Source organism: Varanus komodoensis, unplaced genomic scaffold (assembly GCF_004798865.1).
Source record: "Varanus komodoensis strain SLA01 unplaced genomic scaffold, ASM479886v1 scaffold3, whole genome shotgun sequence".
NCBI lineage: Eukaryota > Metazoa > Chordata > Lepidosauria > Squamata > Varanidae > Varanus > Varanus komodoensis.
The window spans coordinates 37,288,065-37,312,979 of record NW_025335761.1 but is presented as its reverse complement, the minus strand read 5'-3'; the positions used below and the strand labels follow the sequence as shown (position 1 = coordinate 37,312,979).

Here is a 24,915-nt window from a genome sequence, read left to right as displayed (position 1 = left end):
GAGTGGGAACTGGATCCTCGCACGCGCAACCACCTGTTCAGGTGCTGGGGCTTTCCCGATGTGGACCTATTCGCTACCCAACAGAACAGGGTATGCGAGACTTACTGTTCGAGAGTGGGAATCGGACAAGCATCCCTAGGGGACGCATTCATGATCCCTTGGGACAACATCAACTTCTATGCTTTCCCTCCGATCCCTCTTCTGATGAGGGTCATAGCAAAGATAGTGAGCGACCGTGCATCGGGGATACTAGTTGCCCCTTGGTGGCCACGCCAAGCGTGGTTTGCAAAACTGCTCGACATCTCCCGCGGGGAGTTTCTTCATCTTCCGACACTTCCATATCTTATAACACAAATGGATGGCACACTTCGTCACCCGGACTTGCTCTCATTGAACCTGACAGCATGGCGGATTCGATGATTGACCTTCCATTGGGGCCGACGACTGATTTGAGAGCCTCGAATCCTACAGCTTCTATTAATTCATCGGTATCGACGATCACTTCGACTGCTTCGGTTCCGATTCTCGAATCCAACCATGCGGGTGCCTCTCACTGCCACAGTCTCTCCGTACCATCCGGTTCGAGACAGACCCCGTCGAACTCGAATCCAACCTGAGATTCAGCATATTATCGACGCTGCTCTAAAGCCGTCCACAAGAAAGTCATATACGGCTAAATGGAAACGGTTTTCCACCTTCGCCGAGTCTCATTCGTTCTCCCCACTTGTCTCATCAATTGAACAAATTCTTCAGTTCCTTCTGGAGTTGCATCACTCCGGACTGAAGCCGTCTTCTATTAAAGTGTATACGGCCGCAATGGCCTACTACCGTGGCTTAGTTGACGGATCACCCCTATTTTCTCATCCTATTCTCAAGAGATTTTTGAAAGGACTGTATAATCTTAATCCATCGATTAGACCGGTTATGCCCACATGGAGCCTTTCTGTAGTTCTACAGGCCCTTATGAAGGCCCCCTTTGAACCTTTGGCAACTGTGGATCTCTGATTAATTTCTTGGAAGACGGCGTTCCTTGTAGCTGTCACGTCAGCCCAGAGGGCCAGTGAACTTTGTGCCCTCCGTGTTGACCCTCCTTATCTAAATTTCCACAGAGAAAAGGTCATTTTACGTCTCGACCCATCTTTCTTGCCCAAAGTCTCTACACCTTTCCATACAGGACAAGACATTGTACTGCCTGCCTTTTTTCAATCGCCGTCGAATCCCTTGGAGAGATCTTTGCACTCCCTCGACGTTCGGCATTGTTTAGCCTTTTATCGATCACGAATGGAGTCTATTCGGTGATCCAATAAACTGTTCATTAAATATTCGGCTAGAGATCAGGGCGACCCAGTCACTCCTCAAAGGCTCTCTAAATGGATAGTCCACACTATTATCTTGTGCTATAAGTTAGCTAAGCTCGAATTGCCTACAGTTCCCCGAGGCCATTCCACTAGAGCTGTCGCTACGTCTTCTGCATTCGCATCCGGAGTTCCAATCGATGACGTCTGCCAAGCCGCTACTTGGGCGAACCCTTGCACCTCCGCCAGGCACTACCGTCTCAATGTTCGGGCTCGACGGGACTGCTCCTTCGGTAGAGCTGTACTCTCCTCCATCCTACAATGAGGACACCTTCCCTCCTCCTTTGATGGTAAGCTTGTTAATCTACCCATATGTGTGATGCACAGAGGCCACGACGAAGAAAAGCAGGTTGCTTACCTGTAACTGATGTTCTTCGAGTGGCCATGTGTGCAGTCACACAACCCACCCGCCGGCCCCGCTCGGTGTCGGTGAGTGGACTCATTCATCGGTACCGAAAGTTTCCCATTTTTTCTTGGTACTGATCCCTTTTTTCCTATCTCATACTGAGAATTTTTCCACAAGGGGGCACACGTTCGGTCGTCAAAGACTGAACAAATGGCGGACGCTCCGCTCTTTATAGGCCATGGGGGAGGGGAGCGGAGCTTCCCGCCAAAAACCATTAGCTGTCAATCTTCCGGCCAAAGGCACTGCACAGGCGCAGTACCCATATGTGTGACTGCACAGATGGCCACTCAAAGAACATCAGTTATAGGTAAGCAACCTGCTTATTCTAGAACATTTATAAGCTTCTGGCCTTTGAGAATATGGAAGTTGGCCATCCCTCTTGTGCAGGACAGTGTCTCCTAAACCTGTATTACTTTACCTTCCCCCAAACATTGAGTCATACTAAGAAAAGGGTGTGGGGGCTTCTGTGCGCATAATAGGGCTTTTGTGGGTCTTCTCCCTACAGTCTCTTGGGCCAACCCCAGCAAAAGCTGCTCCTCAGAGTTGAAGGGTGCTCTGCAATGGGAAGGGAGCACAGCAAGGAATAGGTAAATCAGTAATTCACCTGGGCTGTCTTATGCAAGCAGAAACACATTTCCACTTGTGCAAAGCACCTTAGATCCAAGCCATAGTGTGTTGGTGGTTCAGTGAGGTTGTTTTGTCCTGTTTTATCTCTGGACATGGTTCTTGAAGCATGGAGATGATCCCACTAAAGAAATGAGGGAAGATCAAACTCTTCCAGGAGTCCCCTTTTAGCTGGGTGGGAGTGGGGGTGTCCATAGCTGTCTCTTCTCATGTTTAGCCTTTCTTTTGCTTGGCTATTACTCTCCCTCTTCCCAGTAACATTGAGATTTTATTTTGGTTTTGTTACATTCTGGGAAGCTGTAACTGAGTTCTATTCATTTAGGATACTTTACTAGAAAAGAAGTGATAAGAATCTGATACCTTGCTACAGCTTCAGTAATTTTTATTTATTTTATTTTATTTAGGATAGTTGTACGCTGTCCTTTGCAAAAGTCTCAGGACGGCTTACATAAATAAAATACAAATATCTAACATAACATAAATAAATTAACAACTCACTCTGGCCGCAATTAAAATATGATAAAATTCAATATTTAAACTTATTAAAATATTGATTAAATAAAGAGGTCTTAACCTGGCTCCAAAAAACATATAATGATGGCGCCAGGCGGACCTCTCTGGGGAGCGCATTCCATAGTAATTATTACTATTGCAAATTATCTGTTTGTCACATGGATAGCTTCAGTGAGGCAATAAAAGCAAATACTGGCTCCATTGTTAAGAGGTGGGAATGAGTGAAGCTGAACTTATGCAAAGCTAATGAAAGAAGGCCAGGTGGCCAAACACTATCTATTGAAGGGCATATAGGAAATGTGTAAGACACATGTATAAAGCAAAGAAAATTTGAAGCCCACCACTGGGGGATAATGGATAGAAAGATTCCCCCATTTATGTTACTTACAGGCATCTAGGATGGGTGTTCATAGCAAACTGCAGCCATCCGACCCTACAACCATGGGCTGACATGCTGAGGTGTGGTCTGGCTGTGAAGCTCAGGCAGTGAAGGCACACAAGCAGATCCTGAAGGACTATCTGAAGACTCGGGCAACTGGATGTTACCCTGCTCCACTGGGTGTGAGGAGAAATTATCAGGTTTCCCTTTTGGAGGTGTGTATATATGGAGAGAGAGATGCAGAGGAGCCAGCATAGCATAGTGATTGGAGTGCTGGGCTGGAACTCAGGAGATCTGGATTCTGGTTCCCACTTGGCCATAAAGCACAGTAGGTGATTTCAGGGCAATCAGGGACTCTCAGCCTAACTTATCGCACAGGCTGTTGTTGTGAGGATAAAATAGAAAAAAGCAGAGTCTTGCAAACCACCTTTGGTTCCTTGCAAGAACAAGAAAGGTGGGGCATAGATGTAATATCTAAACAGCTGTACTGTGACTTCTACACTCCTCTCCCAAAGGAATAGAATCATTTAGGTCAAAGCGGTAAAGGTAACAGATGCACTTTCTGTCTTGTAAGTAGCAAATTACAACCCCAGACCAACCACGGATGGAACAAGAACATCAAGTAACTTTCTGTAGAAGAGTTGATGGTGTACACAGTTCATATTGAACTGGAAACAAGGTTTAAGAGGTTGCTTGTAACCTGTAATTTCCAGTATAGGTATTCCAGCAATGTTAAATTAGGTTATAAACTGTAGCATTTAACCCAAGCTTGACAATTCCATTTACAAATGAACTCTGCCTATTAGTTGTGCAAGGCCTGCGCCTGGTGGGGCTTTCACTCTGACATTCTGGCAATACGTAATTTAGGCTACTGCAGCAAAAATCAATATCCCTTGCCTGCAGTGGCTCATGTCCCCTCCCAATTCCTATGAAAAATTTCGGGGGAGAGGGCTGGTTAACCTGAAGCCTCTGATGCCGACGTCACGCAAACTGGGTACTCCTGGCCTCCCAAGCAGCAGCCTTTCCCTGTCGCTGAGAAACAGTCATTTCAGATTCATTCATGTCGTGAAAGAAACAGTTTCCGATGCACGCACGTCGATTTACCGGCAGCAGCTCAGGTTCTCGCTTTAGCATATCCCCTTAACTGTAAACGTGTTGAAAGCGGACCCTACCAGTTTCGCGGCTTGGCCTTTCCCAGCGCCCGTCCCCTTCCCCCTCTCCTAGATGTCGCCGCGAGTTTCTGACTCGCCGATTTATTTTGATTCATTCACGTGGGGTTCGCCCTTCAGTCGTGCGCTCGTCCATTCATTGGGCCTGTGGGCTGGGATATTCCTGCGGCAACGTCAGAGAAAGCTGCGCCGGGCGTGAAGACGATCCACTGGAGGGGGCCAAGCGCCGCAGAGGTAGCCCGGCTTTCCGGAGAGCGGCAGGAGGAGAAGGTTGCGGCGGCGGCGAGGGCAAGCGCTCAGAAAATCCGAGCAGGGGTAGATCTGTGCTCCGAAACCGTCAGACGGGAGAGCGGCCGCTGGGGAAGCAGGGGGGCGGGCGAGATGAAAGCGAGCTGAGCCGGGGACCCGCGGCACGTGTCTACGCGAGCAGAGCCGCCTGGAAAGGACCGTCGGTCGCCGCCGGCAGCCGCCGCAGCAGGAGCAGCAAGGCGTGTGAGCAAAAGGCGCTTGTTGTCTCGGAGCAGCGAGCTCAGCAGCGGGCCGGGAGGGTGCCAGCGCCTCGTGCAGCCGGAGCCGCAGCATCGGAGCGGAATCCAAGGGGGGAAAACTTTGCAAAGGGAGCGCGGAACAAAGAGGGCGCTTCGCCCGGAAGGCGGAAGACCAGCGCGCAAACCTCAGAACTACCGGCGCGAGCGCGCTTCGCAAAATGCGAGTCAAGCGGGAGCCCGGCGGGGGACCGGCAGCCGGCGTCTTGTTGCAGCAACGGCAGCCACAGCCGAGGTAACCTGGGGCTAGGACAGGCGGCAGGCTGCTGGGGACCGAGACGCGACTGGCGGAATCCCAGAGGTGGGGAGCGTTTGGGCTTGTCCAAAGCCGCCTCCCGTGTCGGGTTGAGGAGGCGACAGCGGCTGCAGTAACAACATTACTGAGTGCATGGAGTCGTCGGATCCTGCGGCAGGGAGGTCTGCAAAGGGGCTGGGGGGAGTCTTTGTCGCGGTGAAAAAGCCGCTTCTTCTCTCCGCTCCAAGGCAGAGAAGCCGCTTTGGGGAAGCGACCGCGCGTCTTGGCCGAGGGTTCTTTCCAGCAGCTCGCCGGCGCAATTTATTCCCGTGCAGCCCGGACGGGAGGAGGAGAAATCTGATTGCAAAAAGGATTACCGAAAAGGCAACTGCGAGGGGGAGCGGGCTTTTTTCCCCCTTCCCCCCTCCCTGCGAATTTTACCCCCACCCCTCCCTCATTCCCCAGAGTTATCTTCCCGCAGCATCAGAGGCCCGAGCGCCAGCAAGGGCTGGTCAATCAAAACGTGATCAACAAACTGCAAGAGAGATCAGAGGGACAGTGGAAACGCGAGCCGGGGCGGAGGCCTGCGGGCAAGCGGGGGGGGGGCGGTGTGGAGAGGCGGTGGTGGAAAGAGTCATTGCCTCGCCTAATCTTCCCTTTCGCTCACTCGCGCACACCCGATCTGCTTTCCTCTGGTTTCTTCCAAAGACACTGCATTGGAGCAAAAAAGAGGATTGCGGTTTTCATCCGTACTTCCCACGAGACACACACACACACACAACCTTCTTCAAGGGTCTCGTTTTTGTAATACTCGCGCTGTTGGATTAGCGTGCGTTGCCCGGCTGCTTCCCTGCCTGCCTCTTGTGTGTGTGCGTGCAAGGAGCGGAGCGGTGCAGTGGGAGGAAGCGATGCCTAAGATCAGAGGGAAAGTTGTGCTTATTCTTAGCTTTGTGTTTCTGACCACTTTCCTTGCTACGGTGAAAGGGCTGCCCTTGAGGAAACAGCGCAACCACAGTCCAAAGGAAAGGAGCTATAAGTTGGTGGAGGTGAGTGGAAGCGACATATTGCATTTGGGTTAAAGGCCTTGATTAGGTGCTCATCTTTCATTCTTTCTCTGGGGGTGTCTGCTGTTGGTGCTTGTGCATGCCTGTGGGACTTTGAGGGTGCTTGCACATACCTGAGTGTTAACTTATGTGGCCTTTGGGCAGTTAGTCTTCAAAATGATGCCCTTTTTGACCAGTCCACAGACAAATGTTTGCACAATGAGTCTGATCTTTTGTGCGTGTGCTTAACATTACACAGATTAATTCTCCCTTAATATTTTTAACCACCTGGGCACACAGTTATGGTGACAAAAACCTACCGAAAAGGGTGGATTTTTCCCAGCCTTTTCTGTGCACCCTTTGGGGTAAACGTTTTCAAATTGACAATGACATTGCTAGGTTCAGACAATGCACACTCAAAGGTTGCGTACAGGTTGAGTGTGGGTGGCTGTTAAACTGTGTAGCCCAAAACCAACCAAGAGAACAAACCATGGTACGCAACCCACAACTCATTATCCAACAGCAAACCATAGATTCTCTTGATGGGATGTTTGTGGTTAAAAAGCTATGGCTTGTTATTGTAGTTGGGCTTAGGCAACACAATGACCCATGTTACATCAATAACCTACAATTCAGCAACAACCCACTTTCAACCTGTACTGAAGGATGTGATGGTGCATGACAGCTGAGACCAATAAGACAACTCCGCTTTAACTTTGTGTGGTAGCCCATCTCTCTCAACACTCACGTCCATTTGGATTACCACACTGGCTTGGTCTCCTGCACTGCAAGCAGCTGAAAGTGAAAGCACAACAGCAAATACATTGTTTGATAGTGATGTGACACTATCTAGAACACTCTTCGCCAACCTTGTGCTCTCCAGATGTTTTGGACTTCATCTCCCATTGGTCTCAGCCAGTGGTCAGGAATGCTAGGAGCTGTAATCTAAAGTAGCCAGAGGGTACCAGGCTAGAGAAGGCTGATAGAGTAAATGTACATTCTAGCGGTGTTCCCAAAAGACAGTAGATACCATATAAATGAACAAGTTCTAGACAAGATGTTTCTATAGCTCTCTTGAATGTGTAAATAGTACTAAGTTAAGGCTTTTGGTCAGTCTTAATCTCTGTTGTCAGATGTCCTCGCTTTCAGCCTCAGCGCCCTTCTGAAATAAGGAACTCTTGATGAAGCAATGGAGGGTGAGGTTAGTTACTGCTTTTAACACTTACAAAATAGATGGCATGAGCTGCACTGCACCCAGCAAAGAATAGCTGGACCAAGTATTCTATTCTTCCTGTTTGTTTGTTTTATTAGATTTATATCAACCTTTTTTCTTTTTTCAAAGAACTCAAAGCCGCTTACATCATTCTCCTGCTGCTTTCAATCTTATCCCCACAACAACAACCCTGTGAAGTAGGTTGATCTGAGAGTCTGTGACTGACCCAAGGTCACCCAGCAAGCTCCATGGCTGAGCAGGGACTAGAACCGAGATTGCCTGAGTCCCAGTCCTTTGCTCTTAACCACTACACCACGCTCAGTTGTTTTCTGTTGTTCTGTGAGTTGTTCTTTTTATGATTACAGATGGGTCAAATCTCACATTTCTAGGGGCAGTTTGAGGAGTGTCAGAGAATCCTCTCAGCAGAGAACTAGAGCCTTTCCAGACCTAGGCACTGACAAACAGATCTGCAGACACATGTCTGTTCCATTATACTGACAGCACTTATATTTTAAGTGCTCTCCGGGTGCTCCATACCCTTAGGTGTATAGTGAACATATTGTAGGGGCTTTTCATAAATGGTGTTCTAAGGTTTTCATCACTGCATGAAACCACCAGGGCTTACTTTCATGGGCAGTTCTCCAATATTGATGAACCTGAAAAAGTATAGATCCATCTGTCCCGGTAATGAAGGCTAAGCAATCAATGACTACTACTTGTGTGGGCTATATATTACATCCAGAATTGGAGGCAATATGTGTTAGTGTGTCAGTTGCTGGCAAACATGGACAGGAGGGTAATGAGGTACTCAGGTCCTGCTTCCTCTAGGTAGTTGGTTGATTACAGGATGCTGAAGTAGATAGTCCTTCTGCTCAGATCCAGCAGGGATCTTCTGATATTAATGCCTTGCCCTCTTGTGAGTTTTAAATGTAGTCAAGGGTATAGTAAGCTTTTAAAAGCTGGAGCATCAGGTAGTGATTTGGTCTCTGCCCAACCATTCTGTGTTGTGTGATTCCTGCTTGGAACTCTTTCCTTGTGGATTGTTGAACTCTTACAAAAATTGTCATGATAGGCAAGGCCAGTTACCCACCTCACATTTTCTGTCCTGACAGCAAACAACCACAAGCCCTAGACAAGACCACAAATAGAACACACATTCATTCTTCACATCTGTATATTTTCTTGCTGATTTTTAAAAGCTAATCTGCCAGGTATTCCAATATCCTGTGACAGTAGTTCCATAAAAAAGAGAAATTTCTTTTGACTGAAAATCTTTTTATGAGTTGTATTCAGTTTAGAACACATCACTTTCTGGATGTAGCTTGGATTGTTAGCTACTTTTACCATAATTCATATTGTCAGGGTGTAAGACAGTGAGAGGGAGAGCACAAGCATGTGTATGGATTATTAGAATCTATATTAATGATTATTTCACTTAGCTAGATTGGTATCACATCTTTACATTAAAAGGTGTTTCAGACTGCTAACAGCAATAAAATACAAATACAATGATGGTATTTTATGAAAACAACAATAAAATAAAACACACATTAAATAAAACAAGCCAGGAAAAACATGGCAATAAACCAACTAAAATGTTTGAAGCCAATCCAATATATTTACAAAACAGCTTTGCCCGTCAGCAAAGTTCATCAGGCAAGAAGAACGGTCTCCGAAGCATCCCATGGAAGAGTGGACTGTGCCAGCTGTGCAGCTCACAGCTGCTGGTGCCTCACAGGCCCCTTCCTGTGGCTGCTGCCAGATGCCTGAGTCCTCATGTGCTTGTGTAGCTTTTTCAACAGGGTGTGCAAGTGTGTCCTTCTGCTGTGCCCATTCAGAAGTGAGGCGTGTGCAAATGTGAAGGGCAGCAAGTAGGAATATGCCCGAGCAAAGGCCGATAACTTTGCTGCGTGCAGAGCCGGAATGCAGTTGTGGCGTACAGCACAGTGGCTGAAGTGCTGCACACTTACAATAACATCCCCGTAGCACCATTTTCCGATCTACACATCCCATGTGGCATGAGGCTGTTTCTAGGATCGTGGCTGTGTGGCCCTCTGAGTGGTTGGATTACAGTTTCCATCCTCCCTCACCATGGCTATGTGGCTAGAACTGGTGGGAGTTACAGTCTGGCGCACTGGGTGAGTCACATCTTTCCCTTTCCCACTTGAGCAGATGCTCAGAGCATGAATTCATCCTCATGAAATGCAGGGGATGAAGGAAAGCGACCGTTCTCCACAGACCTGCTGCTGCTCTTTGCGTGTCAAAGCCTTTCAACCCCACAGTTGACACACTTCCAAAGGGCAGGAGCTGTTTGACAGTGGACTCCACTGCCTCAGGAGATGTCGGACTCATTTTTGCTGGCAGTATTTAAGCAGAACTGGATTTGCCCAGCTGCTGCCATCCAGATATATTCTACTACAACTCCCATCAGCAGTCACAGCCAATGGGTAGGAAAGCTGTGAATTGTAGTCCACAACATCTGGAAGGGTTCAGGAAGGCTCTCTAGTTGAATCCAGCTTTGTAAATCCTTCATTTGAGTGGGGAGTTGGGCCAGATGACCTCCATGGTCCTTTCTAACTTTCAGTCTATGATTCTATATCTATTTTGTGTTAGTATATACCTGCATCTAAATAAAATTATAGCCATAACCTTTGATGTAATAAGAACCTCTTTTTTGCTGCAGTCAGCTAATGTGACTCTCCCTTTCGTATGTATGTGTAAAGGCCAAACTAGACGAGGTGTTATTAATGCAACTAGCAATCATGTGCTTGGCTTTCCAAAAATTGCTAGCAAGGGTGGTGGTGATCCAGATCCATGGGCACAAATGGATCCTTTCTTCCAAAGGAAATAGGTTCAGGGACAGGAAGGGGCAAAGAGTTAAAACTTCCTCTCCTCGCTGCACCAGGGGCCTGATGTTGATCTTGAGCCCCATGCCTTCTACTTTGGTCGGCTGCTGTTTTAATTTGTCTCATCTTCTCATTGGCACCCCATTGGGAGTGTCCTTAAGTCAACTAAAGTGGAGCCTAACATTGTCTTCCCTATAAATTACATAGAATGTTACTTTTGGTATAGAAAAATAGAGTCACATTGAATTTTGAATGGATGAACAATTTAAAATTCAGCTCTTCAGAAGGAAAATGAAAGATTTCCTGATCTTATTTGAGCCTCCTAAAAGCAGGCAGAGCGAATGCACCTGTATCAGTCTCTGAGCATAATCACAGGAAGGACCAGGCAGTGAAATTGCTCCCTTAATTTTGGAGGGAGTGTCATCCTTAGCTCCCCCCTCCTTTTGCACTGCAGGTGTGAAGTTCTTCTTCTCAAATTTCCCTCACCCCTTGTGGTACCTTACGAGCATGTGAAACTTGTCTTAAATTTATTGGTTATTTATTCAAAACATGTTTACCCCACTCTTCAGCCAGAGAAGCCTTCCAGAGTAGCCAGCAGCCCATCAAAAGAAGACAAGCAATCCCTGCATGCAGGTTTTCCACTGAACAGACACAACACACAAGAGGAAGAGGAATAAAGGAAGCTGCATCACCAATTCTTAAAATCTGAGTCGTAGTTGAGAGAATGACAGGCTAAAAAGAGTCCAGGGGCAGGAGCCCCATGTAGCTCTTAGCAGTGCTGGTGGAATTACCTTTCCTCTTGATTCCCTGATGGAGCTTTGTAGGCGGCTGTTTTGGCTACAATTTCTGAGTTGTCTAGGGCAGCTTGGGGGCTGGGGTCCCCAAACCAGTGAGACGGAGCACCTGCCCGCCAGTCCAGTCTCACCTGCCTGGCCTGCCCATCCAGCCTGCTCCGTCTCTGTTGCTTAGAGCCCCGTTTGGGAGGAGGAGAGGCATGCAAAGTGTTTGGGTGGGTTTGCATCTTCTGCAGTGGGGAAGGCGCAGGGCAGGCAAAGCCACCTGAGCAACCGCCTTGGGCCAGGCAGCACTGCTGCATACTCATATTTCTTGGCTAGGCACAGCCTGCACACAGGGATGCTGGCTTCCCAGCCACGGAACAGGGTGGAAGAGCTCAAACCAGCACTTCAGCCGGGGAACCGGAATTATGGCTTTGTTCCCAGATATCCTCAGTCCCGTGAAAGAACAGACATTTGTTCATCTTTTCCCTGCCATAACAGTTCTGGCTCCCTTACCCCAGGAGACTGTCTTCCCAAAATCTTGATGGAGAGAAGGAAAGGTGATTGCTTTTTTCTTTTAATACTGGTTCAAATGTTTGTGGGAGAAAGAAATGAACTAACTCTGTATTAATGGGCGTAAAAGCTAGAAACTGATAGCAGATTGCATTATTGTCTGAGGAGCCCCCTTTTGGGTGCAGTCCTCTGCCTGTTTAAGCAGAAGTCCTGCACCTTGCAGCCTGTCCCCAGCCTACACAGGATCTAGATATATCCAGTCCAGTCTCCTGTGTGAAGCTCTGATTATTCCTAGCTGATTCATTCAGATGATATAGGTCAGACTTGTACAACATGCAAACAATGTAAATCTGCTTGATTTTTACTATATTGCATAATTTATTATGCAGTTTTTACTGTAACCCTTAAATACAACTGGAGACGCTACTAATTTGCTCAAGCTGCAGGGGAGGAAGATGCATTTCCTCCCATGCAGTTCTTCCACATCAAATCTTTATCTCTCATTGATGCAACTATGGATGGTGGTGGTGGGGTGCATAGACACAAAAAGGATTGGGAAATCTGGTCACACATTTCCTATTTCATGCTAGTTTAAGGCTTATGTAGCAACTCTTCCCAGATTACACCAGAGAAACTTAAGGTGGTGTTTTGCTTCATTTTTCTTTAAAAGAGATTCTTGGGGAACTAAATGTAGCTCAAACCACATTCTACATTTTACCTGTGCTGCTGTGGAATTGCCACATGCATAACTGCCCTTTATACTATGCCACAAGTAGGGATTGAGAGTCATATATGCCATACCTTCCTGCCTCTAAAACAGTTACTGGAAAAGAGACTCAAATGATTCAGGCAAGAGAACTGTGGCGCATATCATGGGAGAAGGACAGAATAGGCGTGAGCGCCAAATGCACCAGGAAGTTTGACCTGAGGTCTGTCCTTGTTCCAAAAACACTTACCTTCTGTTTTCTACTCTTGTGCCCCATGAGGAGAGAAAAGGTTCAGGTACCTCTTCCCTGAGGTGAAAAATCAGCTGACTGAGTGAGACTTCGAGTTAGAACATGGCAGGAGGATGATAGGTTAACCTGCTTCTCCCAGCCTGCCATTTCTTCACTGGCAAACTGCTGAGAATCCTTCTGGCCTTCAAAATGGTGAGGGAAAGCTCATGGCCTCCCCCTGTAACATCCACTTTGACTAAGAAGTTTCTTGCTCCTTGGTATACACAGAGTCATGCACTGTTTTGTTAGGTGTGTGGTGATGTCTTTTACTCAGCCTGAGGGCCAAATCCCATTTCAGAGAAGCTCTCAGGACCATGTTCCTGTGTTGTGCAGAGCACAGGTAAAGTGGGGAGGACAAAATACCAGAATTTTTTTTGCTTAAAAGATCTTTCATCCAGCTACTAAGCCTTAGGATAAGCATTTCAACTTTTTATAAAGGGTGGGAAAAACCTGCCCCAACGCTGCGAAACCACCAAACAATACATGGGTGAGGGGAAAAAAGCTATATAGGATAATTCAGAAAGACCTCTGGGCTTGAGCACCTGTCATAGTATTCAACTAATGTATGAACACAAATGTTGGTAACACTGAATCATCGCTTTGCAAGATTACCTCAGAGGCAATATAGTCCAATTCTCTGCTGTTGCAGATAGCTCACTACTCCTGTAACTCTGATGACCATTCAACCTCTGCTTAAAATCAGCTGTGTGGATCAGGATGTTCTTCCTGGTATTTCAGATAAATCCTTTCTCTTGCCATTTGAACCGCTTGGTTCAGGTACCTCCCTAGACTGGAGCAACAAAAAAAACTTGCTTCATAATCTGTGCAACAGTCCTACAGATAACTTGTGGGTGACACTCAACATGGCTCTTAATCCTTTCCCTTCCAGGCTAAACAGCCCAGCTCCTTCAAACCTTTCCTCCAGAGCTTTCATCATCTGTTGCTTTCCTCCACACAGCCTCTTCCGGTTTGTTGTTAGCCTTTTCCAGTTGTGGAACCCCAAACTGAACACAGCACTCCTGCTGTAGGAAACTGGGGTGCCAGTGCAGCCCTCTACACACAATTTGAGGCAAATGGAGTTGCAAGATTTTATGTGCATAGAACTGAGGCTTCCTGAGGATTTCTCTGCATTGCTCCATCCTAGTTTCTGGAAGGACTGAATAGAGCATCCTTCTCCAACCTGGGGCCCTCCAAATGTACTCCATGCTGCGAGATGTAGTCCAATGCACCCGGAGGGCACTAGGTTGGGGAAGTCTGAGGCAGAGTAACTGCCGAAAGGTAGAGCCAAGCAGATAGTTTACAGGGCTTTCCACCAGCGCTGCTGCTGGGACAAATTCCGTTTAGCGTCATCTCTGCCCTGGTTGCCCCGTAAGGTTTATTTTCTCTTCAATTTTGTGGCGGTGATGAAGGCAGCCTAGTCCCTTCCTGGGAGCCCATCTGTCTCCTGCTGCTTATTCCTGACCTGCAGGCGTCATTCTCTCCCTTCTTGACGTCTGTCCTTGTCTTGGCAACAGATAATTGTCCTGTCACAGACAGTGGGTAAATGATGGCTCCAGGTGGGGGCTGCAGAGGTCAAGGGAGGGGGGCAGCTGCTCTTGTGCCTCCACTGAATACAAGGGAGGAGGAAGAGCCATACGTGTGTGTGTGTGTGTGGAATGCACGCCCCTCTGTGGGCAGTTTTGGCCACTGCCTTGCTGGTGGAGTCACTTTGCCTGAAGATGTTTTTTTTTTACCTTCTGATTTTCTTCAGCAATCGAGTGCTGTTGTCCCCTCCTTTGTCCTTAGATGAGGCTGGACTAAAGCGCCAGGGATTTATCACCGCTTATAGAGGTGCTTTGCCCCTTTATAGCAATATTTTTAGGGCATGGAATACAGTAGGAGTACAGAATAAGGTATCAGATTGAAGCAAAGGGGTGATCTTCAGCAACAAAAGCGAGCTCCTTGCCAGTTTGCAGCATCTCCACCCCCTGTCAAGACACAGCAACTAGAGAAAAAGAGAACGCCCAAAGTAAATCCACCTTCTCTTTCTAGGGACCCCCGATAGGTGAAGCTTTCATGATATCACCGCATTTGATTGGTCAGATAAGCATGTCCCGCTCTTGATGTTGGTTGAGCTGCAACATCTCAACCCCAAAGTCTATTTGGAATGTATGGGCCTTAAACCAACTGTTGCTTTTGGGTCATGTGTTTGGCCGTTGCTCTCCTTGAGCCCAAAAATGCAAGGGTGGTTCCCCATGTCGCTTTTTTAACATCCTTGCTATGCAGCAGTGACACCGTGCACTCCATTAAATTTCTGTCTTACCAAAGCCACAGAAGCTGCAGGCAGGAGTGAGCGGGACAGAGAGGATGGCAAAGCAAGAGGAGACCAACATAGCTCTGCGGAGGAAATGGGGCTGGTTCTGGGCACGTACACCTGTCCACGTCTGTTCAAAGAGGAGGGCTATGGGAACCATCGCCTCTTAGGAATCTGGCAAACCACCTTCAGGCTCCCTTGTGCTCGCTTGCTCACTGCTGGTATGTCTAAAGCACCATGACAGTATGGATAAAAGAACCCTCTACATAGCTTATGTTTAGCTAAGTATCCACAGCTGCTCCCGCTACCCCTTATAGACCAATGCCCTAGGCAAGCATCCATCTTGACCAACTGGTGGGGAGGAAGGGAGCAAGCTGCTCCTTGGATGTTCTCAAGGCAATAGGCACATTCAGTGTCGTAACCCAGAGGGCAGCAGGTGCAAGCCTCTGTAAAGTCTTTCCCAAGATAAGAGGTTGCACAGATGTCTTAAGCTCACATCTGCTTCTCCCTCCCCCCTCCTCATTTGACAAGAGTTGTGGCTGCATTACTTGGATAAGCCAGCTGCTCCTTAAATCTGTACTCTTGTCAAAAGAGACAGCTTGGACTTTGCATTCCCAGGATGCGTAAATCAGGGTATTCCCAAGAGGTTTCTTGCCTGGAACTCAACACTCGGATCTGCCCTGCTGCTGAAAGGCTGTGAGGAGGGCATGTCGTTTGTGTTCTGAAGCTGCGTTTCAACACTGCCTGCATGACGTACCTCTTCTGGTTTTCAGTCAAGCAGCTGTGTGCAGGTGGCGAAGCCTGCGTTCTTCAGTTCCTGGGGTGCGCATGCACAGGGAATTGGGAAGGCTGGATCTGCAGTTCCTGACCTTTACAGTCATAAAAGGATTTTTCCAGCTGGGCTTGCTGCACCAGAAAGAGGGCCATGGTGGAACCAGCTTGATGATGTTGCCCCAGTAAGTGCTTCCTTTGCTGGGGTATCACTCTTAACCTCATGTGAAACCTTTCATGCAACATCCTGGAAAATGCTGCTAAGCAAAGGGATGTAGAAAATTCCAAAACTTTTGAAGCCAGAATGGTGAGGGGGAAGGAGTAAACTGTTTTTTTTCCACTGAACATCCTCCTTTCCCTGAGTTGGTGAATTTTGTAATACTTTCCTTTGTAACTTCCCTAAGTTAACTTTGCTATTTTAAGAAAAATCTATCTCATTTTAGCCAGTGGTGGTTTTGTACTAGTGCAAAGTGCTTCCACTCCTGCAGGGTGGAACATCTGATAGCCATTTAGTTTTGTGAGCTTTGTCATTATTTCAGTACCAAGTTAAGACTTTTCTCTACTTCCAGGTGTATGTCAGCATACAGTAACTTTTTAACTAGTTCTGGGATTTTTATTGTTAAGTGCTTTAAATGGTTTTGTACACAGTTTTTGTGCTTCATATTGAGTTTTTATGTCTTTGATTGTAGCCAGAAACTGTTGGCTATTGGACAGTATCAAAATGTAATTCACAATAATAATAAATCCTCACACGCACCCTTCAGCCTTTATGCCGTATCTCATATTGTCCCAGGGGTTCACCTAATTCCCAGAAGCAGTTTTTCAGGGGGTATGAGGGATTGCAGTGGATGTGGGGAGGTTGGCAGAAATTAGGTGCTGAGTACAACCTGAACATAAGAGTTCTGCTGGAGAAGATCAAGGGCCCATCTAGTTTGGCAGCTCCTGCTGCCGCAATGGGCAACCAGATTGTGGTGGCTTTCCACAGGCTTCTGTTCCTTTGCATCTGAAGTTAGTTTGCCATCAACATGGCTGGTATCCATTGTGACCTCACTGCAAGTGGTCCCACTATCCTCCCAGTGATCCATCTATCCAACCTAAGCTGTATTTGGTTGATATGCAAGACCTTCTTGGTGCCTGCACCCAGGTTTTAGAACTTCCTTAGGAAATCTTCACATCCACTTTAATGGCCTTCTGATGCCACAAAAAGAAAGCCATTTCCTTTCTGAGAGAAGTGTGATCTGCTAGCCCTGTTGATTTTTGGTTCCACTGGTTTGTGCTTATCTGCTGATATTACCCTGCAATTGCTGAAAATGTGTTTCTGCAATGAATAGAAAATGAATTATATTTTCTATAATTGTGTGATGTTATAAGCTGCCTTTAGTATCTTTAATGGGAAAGAAAGATCTGGTTGCCCTTATCTCCCATCTGTACAGGATGGCTCTGGAGAGCAGCAGAAATGGTATTGCTCTAACAGAGACCATAGTACCTCTGTATAAGATCAGAATTTCCTCCAGCCTTGAAGACTTGGAGCCGGATCAGCTCCTCCGTGAGCCATGCTAAGCTGGCTCTGTGACTTTCACTGGATGAATACTGTTCTGACCAGCCACTCAGAACAGACCTTTTGGTTACTAGCCCTCAAAAGGCCTCCATATTACTTATTATGTAACTTAAATAAAGGATGGACAAACTTCTGAGAAGTCTGGAGGGATGTGCCACTCTTCAGAACCCACTGGGGGAAGCCCCAGAGATGTGTGATTTTGCATGAAAACAGAGCTCTCTCCCTGTATGCTTTGTGTGAAGGGGGAAACCAGCAGCAATTTGGTGGTGCTGTGGCCATTTCAAGAAAGGAGGGAGGCAGCGTAGGGCTCACAGGCTGTATGTTGCCCACTCTTGTTTTACATAAATCTCTACCCTTGGGTAAAGTCCACTGCACTTCAATTTTCAGAATTTGAGTTTTCTTGTTGTGGACTTGGAAGATGTTTGCTATGGAGGTTAAAGGAGGTTTATTATTTGAGTACCTGGCTTAGGAATCCTTTTAAGCTAGTCAAACTGCTGTGAAGAGACTGTCTTTCACAGGTTTGGCTCCTGTTGGGCACTCAAGCTTTCACTCTTGCTGCCACTCCACGGTTGCCCAATAGTTGATTTTGGCTGTAGGCTTAAGACCATGATCATGACCACCATCTCCAGAGTGTCTTAACAGATCAAGCATCCATTACATTTTTTAAAAGAAGGTAAATGTTAGCATATTTCCCCCCCCCCTTTTTTTTGCTTGATGCAGATCAGGCGTCTGGAGAGCATGACACAGCTAATGGGTAGAAGCATTTCCACTCCAAAGAGCAGTAAGTATGGAGCAGCTTCTGCGATCAGAACAAGTAATATGGAGGCCTTTTGAGGGCTAGTAACCAAAAGGTCTGTTCTGAGTGGCTGGTCAGAACAGTATTCATCCAGTGAAAGTCACAGAGCCAGCTTAGCATGGCTCACGGAGGAGCTGATCCGGCTCCAAGTCTTCAAGGCTGGAGGAAATTCTTATCTTATACAGAGATACTATGGTCTCTGTTAGAGCAATACCATTTCTGCTGCTCTCCAGAGCCATCCTGTACAGATGGGAGATTAGGGCAACCAGATGTGAAAAAGGCCAGATATTCTGCACCATCAAAGAGAATTTGAGCAGGCAGCATAAAATCATTGAGGGATTTGGGTGTGAGTGACACTAATATGCTGATGACACTCCACCTCACCTTGAGAAGTGAGAAAACAAATTATTATTATCATAGCAATGACAACAATAATAATTTTCCAACATTCTAATAAAGCAATATTTTTCTGTACAAGTTTAGGCACAAGTTTGTTCACCCCAGTTCCTTTACTACTCTTGATTGTTGTGTTGTTCTATGGTTTCCTGCTTGGTTTGGTTTGCTTTGTGGATTTTTTTTATCAAACTCTACCTCTCCTTTCCATTGCAATCCAAGGAAACAAATGTTTGTAATAGATTAGATGAGAGCAAGTTGTAAAACTCAGGTTCATTGCCTGGCTGTAATCCAGGATTCAGCCTTGCACAAGGCTATCCAGGTGTGGATAGCAGCCATCTGCAAAGATGCCTGGTTAACCAACTGTGCCCATTCCTGGAAATGTCAAGACTGGCCATGGTGTCACGTACCTTGGTTGCATCTCATTTGGACTACAGGGAACTGCCTTTGAAGAATGTTGGGAAATGTCCGCTTGTTCAGACTGCCGCAATCAAACCGATAAGGATGGCTTATAGGGAGCATGCAACTGTCAGGTTACAACAGCTTCACAAGCTACCAGTTTCAAAATGCTGGCTTTGTACTTCAAAACCTACATGTCTTAGGACCAAGTTATCGGAAAGACAGCATTCTCCCACAGGAAAGCCACTGCCTGGCTTTTAAAATTCTCTGCAGAGGCCCAGCTTTCTGTCCTGCCAGCATCTGAATGTGCTCAGAAGGGAGAGTTTTTGGTCAGTTCTCTCACCCTGTGAGGCATCTTGCCAGTGGAGGCCTGGCTAACCCTGTCTGTCAGTGAAAGGTAAAAGACAATCAGAAAAAGACAGTTGGCTTTAAACTGTCTTATAAACATGTTGTTATTCATTTCAGGTAGATTTTAATGATTTTATTGGTGTTTTCAGTGCTTTGATTTTATGTTATCATACTTTGTCTTTCATTATATTTTATTTGCATTTGCTCAGTTGTTTTTGGCAGTCCTGTACCCCATTTGGTAGAGAAGCAAGAGACAGACTTAATTATCAAGCAAAATTTTACATTATCATTAACAATCGTATTTCTTTGGCTTGCATAGTTTAGAACTCAGCTAGTATGTTGAAAAACTTTCAGACTTGAGACCCACTTTTAACTCTAGTTTGCTACATAGGACCCACTTTTAACTTCTTTGCTTTTCTGTTTACTGTGTATGAGATCTCTCTCTCTCTCTCTCTCTCTCTCTCTCTCTCTCTCTCTCTCTCTCTCTCTCTCTCTCTCTCTCTCTCTCTCTCTCTCTTTGCCTATCCCACCCCCTGCCCAAAGAATTACAGTAAGTTGCATCATGGGCTAATCATAGGCTGAGCACTCCAGGCTGTGCATAGACAACTTGGAGTCCTACAGACATTTTGGACTGAACCCCCCCCCCGCCCCCAAAATAATCCCTTACAATTAGCCATGCTGAAGCTAAGCTTCTGGGAATTTTACTTCCAAACATCTGGTGGACACCAATTTGCCTTTCCCTGCTCTACTCTGAGTATTTGTAAGGCATCGGTGGTTCAAGGCCAAACAAAAGAGTGGCCCACTGCAAAGAAGGTATAAAACCTTCACAGATGGACCGTAGCATCCTTCCCCAACCCTTCCGGATGTTTGGGACTCCCAGCATTCTTGACTTTCAAGACTATCCTGGCTAGCAGCTTGTCCTTTGGTGCTGAGCTATTCAAACTGACAAGGAAGCCAATGATAAAAGAGCCTCTTTTGCTGAGAAGGAATGGAGGCTAACCAAAACCTACCTGTTTCTTGCACAGCTTCATTACCACTAAGTCTGAGTATACCAGAAAATACCATCCTTAGTGGCAGCACAAGAGTGCATCTCAAGACTGATCATCCACTGGTGATCAGTCTGCATCCAGAACTGGGAGAAACAACTCTGCATGTTTATAGGCCAAACTCCCCCAACCTGGTGCTCCACCTACCTCAGCTAGCATGCACTTGTATGTGCACACATGTGCTTGTTATATACTGGCAAGTCAGCTCTGACTTATGCCAACTCTTTGAATGCCCTCCAGAATGACCTGCCCTTCACAGCCCTGCTCAGCTCTTGCAAGCTCAAGGCTGAGGCTTCCTTTATAAGGTAAGTCCATCTCATCTTTAGTCTTCTTCTGCCTTCAACCTTCCCTATCATGATTGTCTTCTCATGATTGCCTTCTCATGATATGCCCAAACTACAACAGTTTCAGTTTTGTCAGCTTTGCTTCTTGCTTGATTTGATCTAGGAGCTACCTCTTCATCTTTTTGTCAGTCCAGGGTATTCCCAAAGCATTCCTCCAGCACCATGTTTTGAATGCATCAATTTTCTTTCTGTCAGTTTTAATACCCATGCATAGTGATAGAGAATAAATCTCTTTATTTTGGATGATCTTGGCCTTGGTCTCCAGCAAAATGTCCTTACATTTGATGATCTTTTCTAGTTCCTTCACTGCTGTCCTTCAAAGTCTCAGTCTTCTTCAAATTTCTTGGCCCCATTTGAATTGATGACTGAGCTGAAGTATGTGCAATCTTTCACAATTTCAGCTTCTTCATCATGGACTTTAAAGTTGCATAATTCTTCTGTAGTAATGATTTTTTTCTTAATAGTCAGATGCAGTCCTGCTTTGCACATACTTCTTTCACTTTCATCAGGAGTTTTTTCAATTAATTGCAATGTTCTGCCAGTAATATGGGATAATCTGTAGAATTTAAATTATAGATTTATCTTCTGCCAGTTTTCATTCCTCCTTTGTTTGATCCTAATCTAGCTTTCCTTATGATATGTTCTCCTTACAGATTGAACAGATAGGGAGATTAAATACACCCATGTCTGACACCTTTGCCTACAGGGAACCAATCTGTTTCTCCATATTCTGTCCTATTAGTAGTTTCTTGTGTATAATACAATTTACTTATCTGGACAAGCAAGTGGTGAGACACATCCATTCCTTTTGGGACCATCCATAGCTTCCAATGATCTACACAGACCTTGAGATAGTCCATAAAGCATAGAGTGATCTTCTGAAACGCTTTGGTGTACTCCAGAAGCCAATGTATATTTGAAATATGTTCTTGAGTACCCCTTTTGGAAATCTAGCTGGATTGTTTTCTCATACCATAAAGGGAAAAATTCTTTGTTGCAACACTTTGAGCATCACTTTGCTTGCATGGGAAATAGTGCAATGTTGTCACACTCCTGTAGTTGTCACACTCCTTTGCAAATCCTTTCTTTGAGATTGGAAAGTCTATTGAACATTTCCAGTCTGAGGGCCATTGCTCTGTTTTCCATATTTGTTGGCATATTGTTGCTAGGTTTTGGACCGATTTGTTTTCTGCAGTTTGGAATAGTTCTATTGGTACCCTATCTAGTTCAGGTGCTTTGTTCCTTCAAAGTGCTTTCAGAGCAGCTTCCATGTTGCTTTCTAATATTACAGACTCTTCTTCATAGGATTCCTCTTTGAAGGAGTCTATCATCCTTTCATCTCTTCTGTAAAGTTCTTTTGTATATTGTTTCCACTTTATCCTGATCAAATACGATGTCCCCCTGTCTGTCTTTCAGCATTTCTAATCTAGCTTTGAATTTCCTTTTGATTTCTTGAATCTTCTGAAAGAGGTCTCTCATTTCTCCTGTCTTGTTTTGGTGTGCTATCAGTTTCCTTTTAGATGCTTGCATAGAATTTTTGATTTCTTCTTCAGCGTCCTTTGTTGGAGCACCAACTTAAATGATGGTTATGTTGGTAGATTTTCCAAGAATTCTGATGGATGTGAATCAGTCAGACTTTGCATTATAGCCTCTTACTGCCTATCCTGCATCAGTATTAGAGTCACTCCTTTTCTTCCAAGTTTGTCATTTCCAGAATAAAACACATTGTATTCGTCTGACTGAAAGTGTCCCATTCCAATCCATTTTCATTCACTCACACCAAGTACTGTGATGCTTAACTGCCCCATGCCTTGCTTTACAGCTTCCAGTTTGCCTTGAGTCATACTTACCATGGTCCAGGTTAATTTGTATGTGCCATGTAGCACTGGACTTTCCTTCCACCACTGTGGACACCAGCCATTTGACTTCTTCGATCTAGTTGTGTCATTAGCACAGTGCTATTTGAATGCCCTTTGCTCTTCACCAAAGCTTGAGTGCTTTCTGATCTGGGACTCTTACCTTCTGCCACTATCTTTTCTTTCATTTTGGATTGTTTCATCATTAAGTGTGTTTATGTTTTGTTTTATCACTTTTCAGGCTGTTGGTGTGTCACAAAATGGCTCATGTTAGTCCACTGCCATTGTCGCAGTAATAATATTTTTGGATGAGCAACCTATGTAAAACTTTTGCTTAGAATTTCATTTGTATTAATAACAATTTTTATATACCAGTTTAGTTTCAGAGCTATTGAGCTTGCTCAAACCTGAGGATGTAACATACTGGGACAATGGCTGGTCCAGCCCAAACATTTTACTGCCTGAGGCAAGCAGTAAATACTAGCCTTCCCTTGCAAAGTCAAGCTATTTTGGCACCTGAACAAGAAAATCCTCCCAGTGCCCCTCCTCTCCCTGTTAGTAAAACTGCAGCAATAAAAAATTGAATAACAACCATTGTTGCCCTTCCATGAAACTTGAAATCAGTAGTCTGCAGTAGCTGCTTCACTCTGTCTAATAGTCGGACTGGCCCTGGACAACGGCTTCTGTGTGGATGGCAATGGCAGATTCTCATTTTGGCATCTGAACCCCTAAATGGGAACTGGAATATCCCATTGGCCAAAGTTACCCTCATTATCAGGTGAGATATGGGCTGGGAACTGGTATGAGAGATGATGCCAGTTCCCAACAGACTACTAGACCAATCAGAGTTCCCTCGGCCTTGCATTTGATGGCTGCCCTGGTGTTGGGATGTGCTGGGCAGGTGTGGGGGACAGAATTTTCTTGCAGCTCTTTGGCCAGGGCTAGCCCAGTCCTTAATAAAACAGCAAAGGGCCCAGCGATCCTCCTGCTGCTTTCTCTTCCTTTCCCTGTGGGAGGGGAAGACGGGCTTAAGTTCTTTGATGTGCAGCCCATGTAAACCACTGAAGATGCCCTGTGTGTGCACTCATGTGAGTCTGGACTGGCTCCGACTCCCTTTGAAGTGCTCCAGCGATCAGGATGAAAGTGGGGTGGAGGGGGAAAAGTCCTTCCCAAGCCATCAAGCCCTAATTGCAGGTAATAGTGCTTCTCAGTGTCTCATATGGGGAGGGGTTCATCCCTTTTCCCCCCAGCCCTGCAGCCATATTCCGGGCTCCTGCAGCAAGAGGTAGTAGCACGCTGGGAAACAGCCTGGAGAACTTGGCTGCATGGTGGGAAATGGCTCCCAACTGCAAGACGTAATGTGCCTGGGAACAGGTCCTCCCAGGAACACTTAGATTATCCTCAGTGGAAAGTGTTAAATACTGGAGTATAAGGAAATCTTTTCCAGGGATTATACCTCTCACTAGGGTGGTTTTTTAATTGACAAAGTTTCTCCTACTCATTTCTATTCTGATTTTTTTCATACATGAGATCCGGATCGGAAAAAAAAACCCCTCCCCACCTGCATTCAATTTCCACTTTTCAGAATGTGTTTGGCCTGAATACATAAAAAGGAGTGCGTTGGCTTGCTCCAATAGTGTATTCATAAAAGCACTTAATTGGCCTTTATTTCTTTGACACACTAAAATTTATAGCCATTTTGGCCTACACTATTTTAATGAAGGATGTAGAAATTGGGAACCTGGCAGTCAAATGAATGAGTGGTATTTCCTAGTTGATAGGGCCACTGGTTATAATGATCGACATTAACTGATGCAATTGTTCAGATAATCTCTGGGAGACTTGTTCTTTATTTCTGCACTGTGTGGCATGCAGAGGATAACTGCTATCTAGGGCAGGGCCTTTCTGGTGGTGTTATCTAGTTCTTTAATTCCCTCCTAGGAAGTTAAAGAGTTGTTTCAAATTTCATTTTAAATAGCAGACAGGTAAGTTGTCTTAATGCCTTTGGTTAGTTCTTGCTGATTGAGTGCTGTTGCTGTGATGGTATTTGGTTATGGTTTGCTTGTACAATGTTGCTACCCAGTTTTGCAGATCATTTTCAACAGAAGGATGGCAAATTGTGCTTATAAATAAATAAATAAATAAATAAATATCTGAGGAGAAGGCAGGTTCTTATTCTGAGTATTCTGTGATCTGCATTTTTAGACAGGAAGCAAGATAAGGCAAAAGTATCAAGGGATGAATGCTAATGAAAGTTAAATGCACTTGGACTTTTTTTTTTTTGATCTGTGAATAAGGTCTACGTGGTGGAACTTTATCTTAAGGTGCAGAGATTGAATGATGATTAACCTGTTCGTGTTTCATAACACTGCTTGTGGACCAGCGTTGCAGTGGAGGGGCCGACCATCCTTTGAAGTGAATTGATACACATTTAACATCTTCAAAGGATGCAGGAGTGTCTGTTAAGACTATAAAGGGCAGAGTGCAAAATTTCCTAAC

At 45.6% G+C, this 24,915-nt stretch overlaps 1 protein-coding gene across 3 annotated transcripts in view; it reads left to right on the top strand.

The window, feature by feature from the left end:
• The first annotated feature begins 4,968 nt into the window (after window positions 1-4,968).
• The window catches only part of ISM2 (isthmin 2), a 33,277-nt gene continuing 13,330 nt past the window's right edge, over window positions 4,969-24,915 (top strand). Inside the window, exons 1-2 of one of the 3 annotated variants that reach the window (XM_044436803.1) lie at window positions 4,969-5,226; window positions 17,955-18,015. Coding sequence is in view for 1 of the 3 variants with exons in the window: in XM_044436801.1 (XP_044292736.1) it covers window positions 6,135-6,272 (138 nt within the window). In the remaining 2 variants the exon portion in view is untranslated. Of the gene's footprint in view, window positions 5,227-5,920; window positions 6,273-17,954; window positions 18,016-24,915 lie in introns of those variants that run through there. The other 2 variants (XM_044436802.1, XM_044436801.1) reach the window with 2 other exon arrangements.